At 38.6% G+C, this 12,638-nt stretch overlaps 1 protein-coding gene across 1 annotated transcript in view; it reads right to left on the reverse strand.

Annotated features, from left to right (window-relative positions):
* Positions 1 to 12,638, reverse strand: part of zmat4a (zinc finger, matrin-type 4a) — a 62,954-nt gene that overhangs the window by 20,935 nt on the left and 29,381 nt on the right. The window contains exons 4-5 of the mRNA XM_026939656.3: positions 10,610 to 10,766; positions 814 to 1,023 (exon numbers count right to left, since the gene is read on the reverse strand). Coding sequence (XP_026795457.1) covers positions 814 to 1,023; positions 10,610 to 10,766 — 367 coding nt within the window. The remainder of the gene's footprint in view (positions 1 to 813; positions 1,024 to 10,609; positions 10,767 to 12,638) is intronic.

Genomic DNA, 12,638 nt, shown 5'->3' on the forward strand with positions numbered 1-12,638 from the left:
TCTTCAGCTTAATAGTTCCTAAGCCCCTTAACCTCTAGTCTGTATGTACATGCTGGTAGAAGATAGAGATGTGCATTTTGGTTATTTTCACAGCTCACAGACAAAATATGCAAGTACTTTAACTTGTAGAGGGTAATCACCTCTTTACAAGTCTGTTGTGTTTGCACCCTTGACAGTGCTGTATTGTAGAACACAGCCTGTGTTTCGTGTCTTAGTTTTTTTCCCTGGCAAGTATTTAAATGCGAGGCAATTTATGTGATGCAAAATGTTAAAAGCTCACTGAAGCCGGGAACCAGCACTGCTTTAATAAACACTCCAGCTAAGCATACAGATAAGCGGCTTTGCGTACACTAAGTTTATTTTATCATGCTAACAAACTTTACTTGGTCATATATCAAATATAACAGTAACACATGTTTATAATATTACAGACAATTTGCTTAACATATTTACTCACCTATAATGAGAAGACACCAAAAAAAGCTCTAATCTCAATGAATGATGGTTGTGACTCTTTTTTTTTTTTTTGGAAAATATTCTAGTAACATAACAGTACTTTTGCTTACTCTCAGAAATGATTACAGATCATATTTTTGTTTCTTTTTTATTCATTCTGGATCCAGATCTTGGGAACACTTGGAGAATGAGGTGGGAATACACACTTGACGGAATGCCAGTCCATTGCAGGGCACTCTGCATACACTAATTTAAAACTAGTGGCAGTTTTGTGTAGCCAATCCACCTACTGGCATGTTTCTGGGTGGTGGGAAGAAACCAGAGAACCCGGAGGAACGTGTGAAATTCCAGCATTACCTTTCATTTCACCCATGTCCAGTGTCTTGCCCAACTGCTCCAGCAGGTCGGCACGTGCTGCGTTCTTCTTGTGCTTCTTGCCATCATAGTGTTGTCGCGCCATGCCCGGGTTGTTGAACCACGCGTGGCACAGCTGGCAGTAGCGATCTGAATCCCCATTCAGCTGTGGCCAGCTTTCAGATGGCATTTTAACTGGACTGGGTGCCACCTCTGAAGGACAGAAAGAATGAAAAAGTGTCAGTAATCGTTAAGGATGAGGTTGGAGAGCTTTTATGTTTTTTCTCTTCCTTTCCTCTCCACTCATCTCTTCTGGAGGACAGAAAAGTACGTCATCTTTTAGGAATGTGGTTGAATAACAATTCCATTTTTTGGGAGTCCATTCCTTTCTTTTTCCTTCCCTTCCCTTCCCTTGCCTTCCTGTTTCCCTTCCCGTTTCCTTTCAAGTTAGAGAAGAATCTAGCAATTACTAGGAATTGTGTCGAGATGGATCCTTCAGCCTGATTTTGCCATCTGCAGCATTGCCACAGGCCTGGAAATAATGAGGTCTTGCCTTAATCTGTCGCATAAGCAAGAATGCCTGACAATCGGGGGTGAAAAAACTTGAACCCTAATCTGCTTATTTCTGCTCGCTTATCTTTTGTGTGTATGACTGTGTATGACTGGCCATGTGCTGGTACGAATCACCAAGCCATGAAAACGCATAAATTCGGTTCTAATGCTCAATCTTGTAGTTGTTTCTTTCCCCCAGATCTCGGTGTTGCATGAAGAGTCATACTTGGATACATTTGCAGAATGATGGTATGTCTTCCATGATACAGAACTCTCAGTAAGATGCCATTTTGTCTCACATTAAAACAGAGCATGAAAAAAAAAAACAAACTCTCAAATGACCCCCCAGTAATAAGCATTAGAAAGCTAACTGGCTTAGCGATTTTCATATGTTTATCATTACAAGCCAATAGACTCAAATGGAATTTATCAGCAAATTTGAGACTTTGATGTCATTCAACATCACTAGAGAAGCAAAGCTAATGTTTATTTTTTTCATCATCACGTAGACAATACCCAGGCTGATTACTACAATGCTTTCATTTATCAGCATGAGCACAGAATCTGGGACACGACCGTAAACAGCAGGCACGCAGAAATATCCTTTCATCCCACTGAGATAATCGCACCGTGCCAAGAGCTGCGATTTCTTTCTTCCGTCTGTTGTTTTTTTACAGCATTTTTTTTCCCCCTTGCCATTGTTCTTAAGACTTTGAAATGACGCGCTCACGGTTTGGGCAAAATTTAATTCGGGTAATTAACTGCTGCGAATGAGATGACGATGAATTCTGAAAGTGAATTAACTCAAGAGTCAAGAGGGAAACATGGCTTACCGCCTTTGGTGGAGCGTGACAATGTAACAGAACGGAATGAAAGCAAAGTGATTCATTTCAATAGAAGATAATTTCATCAAAAATTGGCACATATTTGCTTCTTCCTTTTATGCCAAGGTATTCATGCAGCTGCTGTTTCCAGATTGCCTAGATGCACTGAATTCAATTTAATTATTAAAGACTTTAAGATGGTGATGGCTTGTTTGTTTGGGGGTGACTGGAACTGCATGTGAAATATATTATTTTATATCATAGCTCCATTTATTTCTCGGAGTCAGAAGGCGTTGATTAATTTTATGCAACAGCATGGCTCTGTGCTCATTCTAATATGTTATCGTTTTTATCTTTTTTTGTTTTCTGTCACGAGAACGTCTTCAGGACAGATGGCATTGTGCTTTCTAGTTACTCGTTATATTAGAACTGCTATAATATGAATGATAACAGGAATGAACTTGTTTCGCTGACGTTTCACAACATTAAAATGTAACTATAAATGGACAAAAAGTACAACGCATTGCTGTTTGATGAAAAAAATCGTAATCGTTGGCAAATTTCTGTGGTATGAGACGAATATAACTTGTTACCTAACAATACCATGTCATTGATTATTTCACTATAACAGCATGCCTCCGAGTGTTTTATTCCTTACTATAAAACAATGAAATGTGAAGGCAAAATGAAAAATGGCGCTCTGCTATGCACCACTGAAGAACCAGAAAACACAGAGAAGAGAACATGGGAAGAGTTTGGAAATTAGCATGGTGTGATGGACGTTCTCTATTAACCTTTTTCCGATGTGCGAAAAAACAAACACAGATACAAAGTTCCCAGAAAAAATAAACCCTGGTTAGATGACCTTATTGTAATGCCATTTTGTGTTGCATTATTTTTCAATGTCTTAAATGCAATCTAAACATGTAGCTCAGTATCAGAATTGTGTTTGAGTAACGTCGATAATTGCACTCAGTGTCACTTCCATTTTTTAATAGCAGGAAGAGCAGCATGAGCTAGCAATAAAGCATGGCTGATGCATAGCTTTTTTAGGAGAAAACATCTATCACTCAGAAAATAAGGGGGAGAGACCAGTGTTTCCAAAAAACAAAAAAAAAATCTGAGCCCACCATGTTTTTTTTTATGGAGAGGATGAAATCTTTCTCTTCGTTTTTGTTTTATTAGGCGAGAGAAGGGAATGAGGAGGGCGTTTATCAATCAGCGTATCCAGGATGTGGCACTGTGTGCAGAAATGAGTTTGAACTGTGTGTCAAGTCTATGTCATCCTTCAGACTGCGACAGGAGTTCAAACTCCACGCTGATGATTTATCTGAGGTGTTTGCTTGTGCTTGATGGGTTTTGTCTGGGTTGTGTGTGAAAATGTTTGGTCTTTTATTTTCTACACTTTGAAACTGCCATAAATCCATTTTATGGTGTGCGGATTTGTGCCAGTAATTGCTATAACATTCTTCAATATCCGCCACACACAATATTGCTATTGTATGAAGAGAATGAGTGGAAAAACGTTCACAATTACACTAGAAGTTCGTGACTTCTGTCATACAATTCAGATGACAGTCTCAGAAAAAAGGGTTTAGTTACTGGCATGGTATCCTCAAGGGTATACTTTTGTACCATTAGTATGCATTTTTTACCTTTAAAGTAAAAATTTATGTACCTTAAAGCTCTAAATGAGACACTTAATGCTTTGGTCAATACCATGATGATAATGAAACCTATAAAAATTGAGATAATTATCATTATAAAAAATGTAAAAAATCCAGAGTCTGTTGAATGAGAGCTTTGAGAACTGCCCTGTAGCCATTTGGAGGATGCTGTTACACCAGGCTTACCGGGTTTGATGAGTAATCTCACACTGATGCAAGACCAACTGTTAAATTAAAAGCTAAATGTCAATTTCATCACTAGCCACCACAGGCTAAAAAAAAATGCTGACAACCTTCAGGGAAGGAAACACCAAAAATGATAAACATGGAGATGATTGAGGAAGTATGGTCAATACAGAGTGTTCATTCTTCAAACATCACTGAGATCTAGAAGTTTCCTTCCAGAATCTGGACACGAGAAACAATGAATTCGGTCTGTGAAACAATGAATTCGGTCACTATGGCTTCTGATATACCGTGAAATGTAAACGCTATTTATAAGCTTCTTAAGGTCCAAGTAAAGATGTGGAAGAACATGGCTAAATTTCCGTGATTCCCTTGTACTGAAAGTTTACACTAAAATCGCTTTGTTCAGTTTTAGCTGAATTCAATTTTATACTTATTAAGGAATAAGTCATTGCCTCACAAATAAATTTTATAATTAGCCAACTTTTAAGACAATTTTAGCCAATATTTAAGCTTTCTGCTGCCTTTGCTAATGTATATATTTGTAGCCTACACTAGATCTGCATGATTTAGTAAACTGCAGTTGCTTCACTTTAAGTTGCAGGATGAGCACATGTTAATAAAATACAATTTTGCATACTATTAGCTTGGGAGGCATGGTGACTTAGTGGTTAGCATGTTTGCCTCCAGGGATGGGGGTTCGATTCCCGCCTACGCCCTGTGTGCGTGGAGTTTGCATGTTCTCCGAGGCTTCGAGGGTTTTCTTCAGGTAAGAAAAAGTCCAAAGCCATGCACTGTAGGCTGACTGGCATCTCTAAATTGTGTGAATGTGTGTGCGATTATGCCCTGCGATGGATTGGCCCCCCATCCAGGGTGTCCCCTGCCTTGTGTCCCAAGTCCCCTGGGATAGGCTCCCTGCGACCCTGTCTCGGATAAGCGGTACAGAAAATGGATGGATGATATTAGCCTATTTCACGAGCTGTTTATACGGATGGCTTCCTTTATTTTATCCTGTTTTCCTTTCCAAAATGAGAGGAGAAAGCGAAGACGGTGAGGGAACGACTGGTTATATCTGCTGTAACGTAAGTGACACCAGGAACTTGTTTTGTGGACGTTCTGCAACATTACATAACTATAAATGCATAGAAGTGTGTGTCACTCTTTGATAAATAAATTAAAAAAAGTTAGCATTGGCAAGTTGCTGTGGATTAAGTGGAATACATCACTTCAGTGACTTGCTGTTATCATTTATTTCTTATATCCCCGAGCCCTAATTGGTTATAAGATGCATAATATTTCTAGGAACAGTTTAGATATTCTCAGAAACGTGGATACATTAGCAAGCAGTTGTTTGTTGCAAATTTGGTAGGTGTAAATCCCTAAAACCTTCCAAAACAAGTGCTATTCGTGGGCAGCGGATCTGGCCGGCGTTATTTGTCATCATCGCTGTCTTCTCTCTCCTCTACTGTCTCACCCAATGGAATTATAAGAGCTTCACTTCTGCCTTAATGGCCCTTCAGAGGTCCCAAATTAAGTTCCCTTTCTTTGCACGGAGACTCCTCTGGCGCTCAAGGATCCATTAGTATCCAATCAGTTTTTGCTAATGTCCTTACGGTCAGCAGGGGGAAGGACGCCGCCATTTGTTTAGCAGCTATGTTTAACCATTTCAGTTCTGTTCAATACTTAGCAACTGTTGTACTTTTCACTGTGTCCCAAATATTTCCATTTAAACCAATGAATCTTTTTTAAGACGCTCCGGATAAAGGCGTCTGCCAAATGCCATAAATGTAAATGTAAATGAATCTGATTGGTCAGACGGAGTCTCCGGTGTCAGCATGATATGACGTGTTATTTAGTAAGTTTAAAAAAACATATTCCTCCATATTATGAGAGGAATAAAAGACTTCGGGACATTCTGTTATAATAAAGTAATCAAGTTTGGCGTGGAAGCAGTAACTCTGGTTCATCACACTACATATCGTTAATTACGTTCCTATAACAGCACACTCTGCCGTGTTTTATTCCTTACTTATAGATTAATATTCAAGCAGTTTGGACTTTCTTGCTATTTCAAATCCAAGTTTTCGGTTTTACTCATAACTGTCTAGGCAAGGATTCAGGTAGATGAATGAAGATCCCAATAAATAATATCCTAAAACGGCAGCCATCGTTAGCAACATGCTGCTTTCTCCCCAACTCCCCGGCAGATGGGAGCGAAAGACCCATTGCTTCTGGATGCCTGAGAGGTATTATCATCCATCTCTCTGCTGGCTGAAGAACTCACGCTGAGGCTCCTTGTGCACAAAAAGCACTTTGAAAGCACTTAGCAAACTCTGGAGCTATATATATTTTAGGGAACAGGATTAGAGCTGAGGAAAGAACAGCTGAGATTAAATCTAAATGAAACTTTCCAACCATATGTTCAAGGACAGAGGAGAGTCTGCTAATGATGGAGGCTTCAAAGCGAACTCCATGATTAAATGTCAATCAAAAGGAGAAAAAAAAAATCAATCCTGTACAAACATTCACCTGTCACTTACAGACAATCTCTCTCTCGCAGTGGGAATTGGTACAATTTTACCTAAAACTTTCCCGGATATGGAAAATGCTAAAAAAACCTAACAGCGTCTTGGCCTCTGCATGACTTTCTGGAAGAAGATGTTTTTTCCCCCTCTGCTCTCCACATTCTGACAAATAAAATAATCATCCAGTGACACCTGCATGTCAGGGATTTGTAAATTTAATGAGTCTCTTTAAGCGAGAGGAAGTTGCAGAAAAGCTCCAGGTAAACGCCGAGTGACACTTCAGGCAATCAGGAGGCTCAGGAAGAGAAAGTCGACTTTCCGGAGACTTCCAGCAGACAAATGAGGCACCCGGTGGATTGTGAAGCACATAATAATGACTTCCTATAAAATGAGATAGGATTTTATTATCCAGAATATATTTCTTCATTTCTGAGGTTTTGATTTGTCTCTACGTTGTAAACTTTCTTTTTTCCTTCCGCAAGTTGAGAAATGCAAATTCTCCGCTTTTGAAGTCTGGCAGTGTCATTTTTCGCTTATAAAAGTTTATGAAAACCATTTTGTAAAATTGACGTGTGAAATGTGCCGGAGGATGCGTTTCGTACTCAAGGCCCTTAAAAACCAACATTTTAAACGTCCAAACATGATCGAATGGAAATCATCAAAAAATTGTGCAGTGAAGCGTTCCACATCCTTTCCCTGTTTTTCAAAGTCATTTATGAATCTGCGAGTTATTTATTCTTCCTCTGTGCTCCCATTTGGAGGTGCAGTTGTCCCTTCATTTCAACAGTCTCGCTAAAGCTTGCTGCATCTACTGAACAAACAAAAGAAGCTGGTGAACAAACGAACTTGAATATTTCGAAAGTTGCCCAAAAACAGCTTCTAATATACAATATAATCATTATAATTTACTGTATCAAACTTTATGGCAGACACTCAACATAAACTGATTAAAAACAAAAACGTGTGTAATCACTGACATGGTGACATTATCTCTAAAGAGATGTTTATGTAACATTTATGGAAGGAGTCTCCAGTGTCAGGAGTTTACGTTTTGCGGTTTCTCAGTAACATGACAAGCTGCAATTTTGTCTGACTTATTTCAAGAAAGAGAAAAAAAGAGAGACTGGTGAGGGAACGATTATTTATAGTTCCACAACATAACTCAAGTCCTTAAACACAGCATGGTATTTACTATGGGCAATCTGAAATCAATACCGGTAAAAAAAAAAAAAAAAAAAATACACAGGATTTTACAAGGATACAAATAATCAAACTAATCAAGAACTGGACTCAGGACAGGTGCACACATTAGGGCAACAAACCAATGATAAGACAAGGGGCAGAGACAGGATTGCAAACAATACCAAACAAACAAACAATAGCACATGAGATGAATTCAAAACAAAAAAGAGTAGCACTTGCCGCACTGGGAAACGCATTGTGTGGTAGTGAGCGGGAATTTGTGACAACAATAACAGGAGCTAACTTGTTTCACAGACATTCCACACCATTAAATATAACTATAAAGGGATAAAAAGTATATGTCATCCTTTAATGAATAAAAACTTGCTGGTAAATTGATGGTATAAGATGAATAAAATACTTAGGGGTGTGTTGTAATTGGAAAATAAACAACTTAGACGAGGTAACTCTACTTCTCGTCACTGACTAATCTCCTTTCTATTCCTTGCACAACACACAGAGAGCTACATTAAATCAGTTACGTTTGGAATAAAGAAACAACAAAAGTCGTGACCTACATGTTCTCCCAATATCCCACACTGAACCTGAGATCAGAGGTCAGATATCAGAGGTCAGCCTCCGCCGCCTCTCTAATACGCTTCGTGCAGTGATTGATATTGATCTGCACTGATGTTCCTCTGAGTGCATTAGCAACACACATCACACAGGAAAGTCGTGCTTTCGAGAAGCAACCAATCTCCAAGAGCCATTCTATATTCAAGCCGGGACATTTAGACGTCTTTTTGCGGCTATGGTAAGGTGCCCATTTCAGGACATCTTAATGAAGCAGGGAGTTTGCAACTTTCAAATTACTCCGTCCACACAGTTATCTAACACACACCGTTTCTCTTCATGCAAGTTAGCTAGAGGAACAACTGCTACAGGAATGCTCAGGCTCACCAGTTTTTTACTTGCATGCTGAGCAATTAAACATGTGTACATTACTGAATATGTGCATATTTGCTTAAGATCATTATGAAATACATTGTTATATCTAAACTTGCTTCTACATTCCAAAGATGGGCAGATTTTGCCATATTTAGTCTTTTTTTTACAATGTATGATCTATATTCATTCAGTAGACAACAGACAATCAGTAGACAATCACACTAATTTCAGTATGATTTATATTCATACAGTAGACATAGTATTAGTAATTAACACCATAATCGATTTTAATACAGTAGATGCAATATTATCATTTAATAGTATAAGCTACATAGTACAGTAGATACAGCATTATTGCTAGTTAAAAGTATAATCTATATTAGTATAGTAGATACAGTATTATTGCTAATTAAAAGTATAATCTATATTAGTACAGTAGATACAGCATTATTGCTAATTAAAAGTATAATCTATATTAGTACAGTAGAAGGTATTATTGCTAGTTAAAAGTATAATCTATATTAGTATAGTAGATACAGTATTATTGCTAATTAAAAGTATAACCTGTATATTAGTATAGTAGATACAATATTATTGCTAATTAAAAGTATAACCTGTATATTAGTATAGTAGATACAGTGCTATTACAAATAAACTATACTAACTGTACTAATTATACTTGTACAGTTGATACAGTAGAAATGGAACACACTACACTGAACGTGGATTTCCACTTCCATATCACATTCAAGGCTGCAACACTACATTTCTCTCTCTCTCTCTCTCTCTCTCTCACACACACAAAGAGAGAGAGAGAGAGAGAGAGAGAGAGAGAGAGAGAGAGAGACTAGCCTGGGTGAAAGCTTCCAGTTGAGTGGCTCTTTTAAGCTCTACTTACATCCTCTCTCAGGCCCAGTAACTCTGAAATACACACACACACACACACACACACACACACTTCTCCGAGTGGGTCGATTCCCGATGTAGGGTAGCACACAGTGGAAAGGATGACCCACAATGACCTGATCGGACACACTGACAAACAGACAATGGTGTATAAGCACATATACACACTCACCAAAACACACTCTTTTACACATCTATATAGCATAGCCGTATCTCTCATCCACATACACAATGTTTAGTGGCTTTCATGACCTTTTCTCAGTATCTCTCTCTCTCTCTCACACACACATACACACATACACACTTGCAGTTTATTGTTCGGACACTGATGAGTGTATCGATTTCATCCAGTGACATCCCATATCTCAGAGCAAACACACACAAACACACACACACACACATATATATATATATATACACACACACACACACTTCTGTTGCGCTAATTGAGCTAGCTGAGCTAACAAACGCTAAAAAAAAAAGGCCATAAAAAATCATTGGTCATTTCCAAATGGAGTGCTCAAATGCTGTTTAAATGTTTTAGAACCCTGCTGCTACACAGAAATGATACAAAATCATAGGAAATATCAACATTTCCCTCAGACGTGTTGTTACATTTCTAAAAAAAGACTCAGAACAACTAAAATTAAAGTATTATTGCGCTTAGCATTGAGCGCTAACTAAACTTCTGTGGGATCCGCCATACTGGGAAATGTCAACATGATGCAACAACTTGTGAGGCCAGAGTTATCAGAAAGTTGTGAATACCACAAGAATTGAATTTTATATGAAATCTTCTGGTAAAAACACAGCAAACAACAGAGTTTTTGTGAAATATAGCATTTACTAAAAAACAACAACAACAACAACAACAACCATGAACTTATTCTAATGATATAAGGACAAATTTCTCAGTAGGTTTAATAGGTTGTAATAATTTCCCCCAGATTTTCATTTCTCTCTCTCTCTCTCTGCGTATGTGTGTGGTGTGTGTGTGTGTGTGTTTTACCTTTTCCTGTGATGCCAGGCTGCTCTCCCAGCACTAGTTTGAGTCTCTTAGCGTGGATCTTGCCCTGATAGTGCGACTGCGCAACCACGGCTGAGGTGAAGGACATGTTACACAACGTGCAACACTTATTCTTGTCCACGTCTCCCTCCTCGCTGCCCTGCAACACACACCAAAACACACACACACACACTTTTATTAAAGATTACTGGCTCTATTATATCACTACTTATACAAAAAAATAAAATAACAGTACAGCTTTACTTCTGTTACAAATCACTGACGCTGGAGACTCCTTCCATAAATGTTAAAGAAATGGTTCTTACAAAACATTTTCCATCTGCTACACAAGGCCCTGTATATGAGCTGTCACTATAGAAACGCTGAAGTATTCAAACGAGCGCATTAACCCTACCGTCAGAGCTGATGTTACAGAAAATGAATCAACACCTTCTGACCAATCAGAGTTGAGAATTCTGCTGCGCTGTGGTGTAAATGATATAATTGAGTATAAATGAGAGAGAAATGATATAACATCAGAGAGACACAAAGACACAGAGAGAAGCTGAGTGCTACTTAGGAATAGCTCATTTACCTGCTGTGTGTGTGTGTGTGTGTGTGTGTGTGTGTGTGTGTGTGTGTGTGTGTGTGTGTGGGGCATCAATTTAGCACTTCCTGACTCGTGAAGTGCTTGAAGAGCTCTCCCATCATCTCCCTGTGTAGAGTGTGTGTGAGATCCATTACACACTCCCTCATGTTCGGTGCATGAACCATAGACAACAGGGACTGTGTCCAACTTGCGACTTGTTAAATGGGTGTCCTACACATTTCTAAAGACACAAAACCCAACAGATAAACACACACACACACACACAGCACAGTCTTCAGAGGATACAGTCTTCACACACACAGACACACACAGGGGCACACACAAACACGACGGACTCCAAATAAAGGACAAATCCCCATACACACACAGACACACACACAGAGATAGAAAGCACATTCTTCAAAGGAAAAACGCACACACACACACATACACACACAGATACAAAGCATACTTTTCAAACAAAGGAAAAATACACAAATACACACACACGCACACACAGATACAAAGAATACTCTTCAAACAAAGGAAAAATACACACACACACACACACACACACACACATAAGAGCTGAGAAGGTGTTAATTGTCAGGACAGTGTGTCTGTAGTGTAGTGCTGTTTGTGTAATTTTGTGCTTCAGTAGTCGGTTGTTTCAGAAACACAGTGGATGTGAACTACATTTTCAGGAAGAAGTAAGAGAGGAGAAGAGAAGAGATGAGATGAGATCCATCCCATTTTGCACAGACGTGCTAGTCTCGGTTCACATAGCTCCATATGGTGAGCAGAAATAATGGCACCCTTCCAGAGCGCAGTGTGTTTCTGTTTCAGAGCTGCATTGTGGCAGGACAAGACTGAAGCAGCTCGCCACAGCGACTCAGAATGTACTTCATTTATGTACTGAGGAATAAAATCAATGCAGGCAGCAAGGTCATTTTCAGTACAAGGACAGCTGTGTGTGTGTGTGTGTGTGTGTGTGTTTAATATAGAGGCATGGATGTCTGCTGTCACGGCACTTGCACTTACTTTAGGCAGAAAATAAAAAGACAAGAAAGGAATCTGCCTCAAATCACACATTTGCACAATATTGAGTAGAAGTGATTTTCTTTTTCTTTCTTTCTTTTGTAATTCTTTAGGATTTGTTTCTTTTTTCTCATTTTCCTTCTTTCTTTCTTTCTTTCTCTTCTTTTGTTCGTTCTGACATTTTTTTGTTTTCTTTCTGACATACTTTCCTGTTTTAACATTTTTCTTTCAGATGTTTTTCTCTCTTCCTTCTTTCTTTCTTTCTCATTTTTCCTTCTAAAATGTGTTTTTTCTTTCATTATTTCTTTTGTCATTTTCTTTTCCGATGTTTTTCCTTTCCTTTTTTCTCTTTCATCATTTTTCTTTCTTTTGTCATTTGTCTTTCGGACACTTACCTTTCCTTCC

This window comes from Pangasianodon hypophthalmus, chromosome 24 (genome assembly GCF_027358585.1).
Source record: "Pangasianodon hypophthalmus isolate fPanHyp1 chromosome 24, fPanHyp1.pri, whole genome shotgun sequence".
NCBI lineage: Eukaryota > Metazoa > Chordata > Actinopteri > Siluriformes > Pangasiidae > Pangasianodon > Pangasianodon hypophthalmus.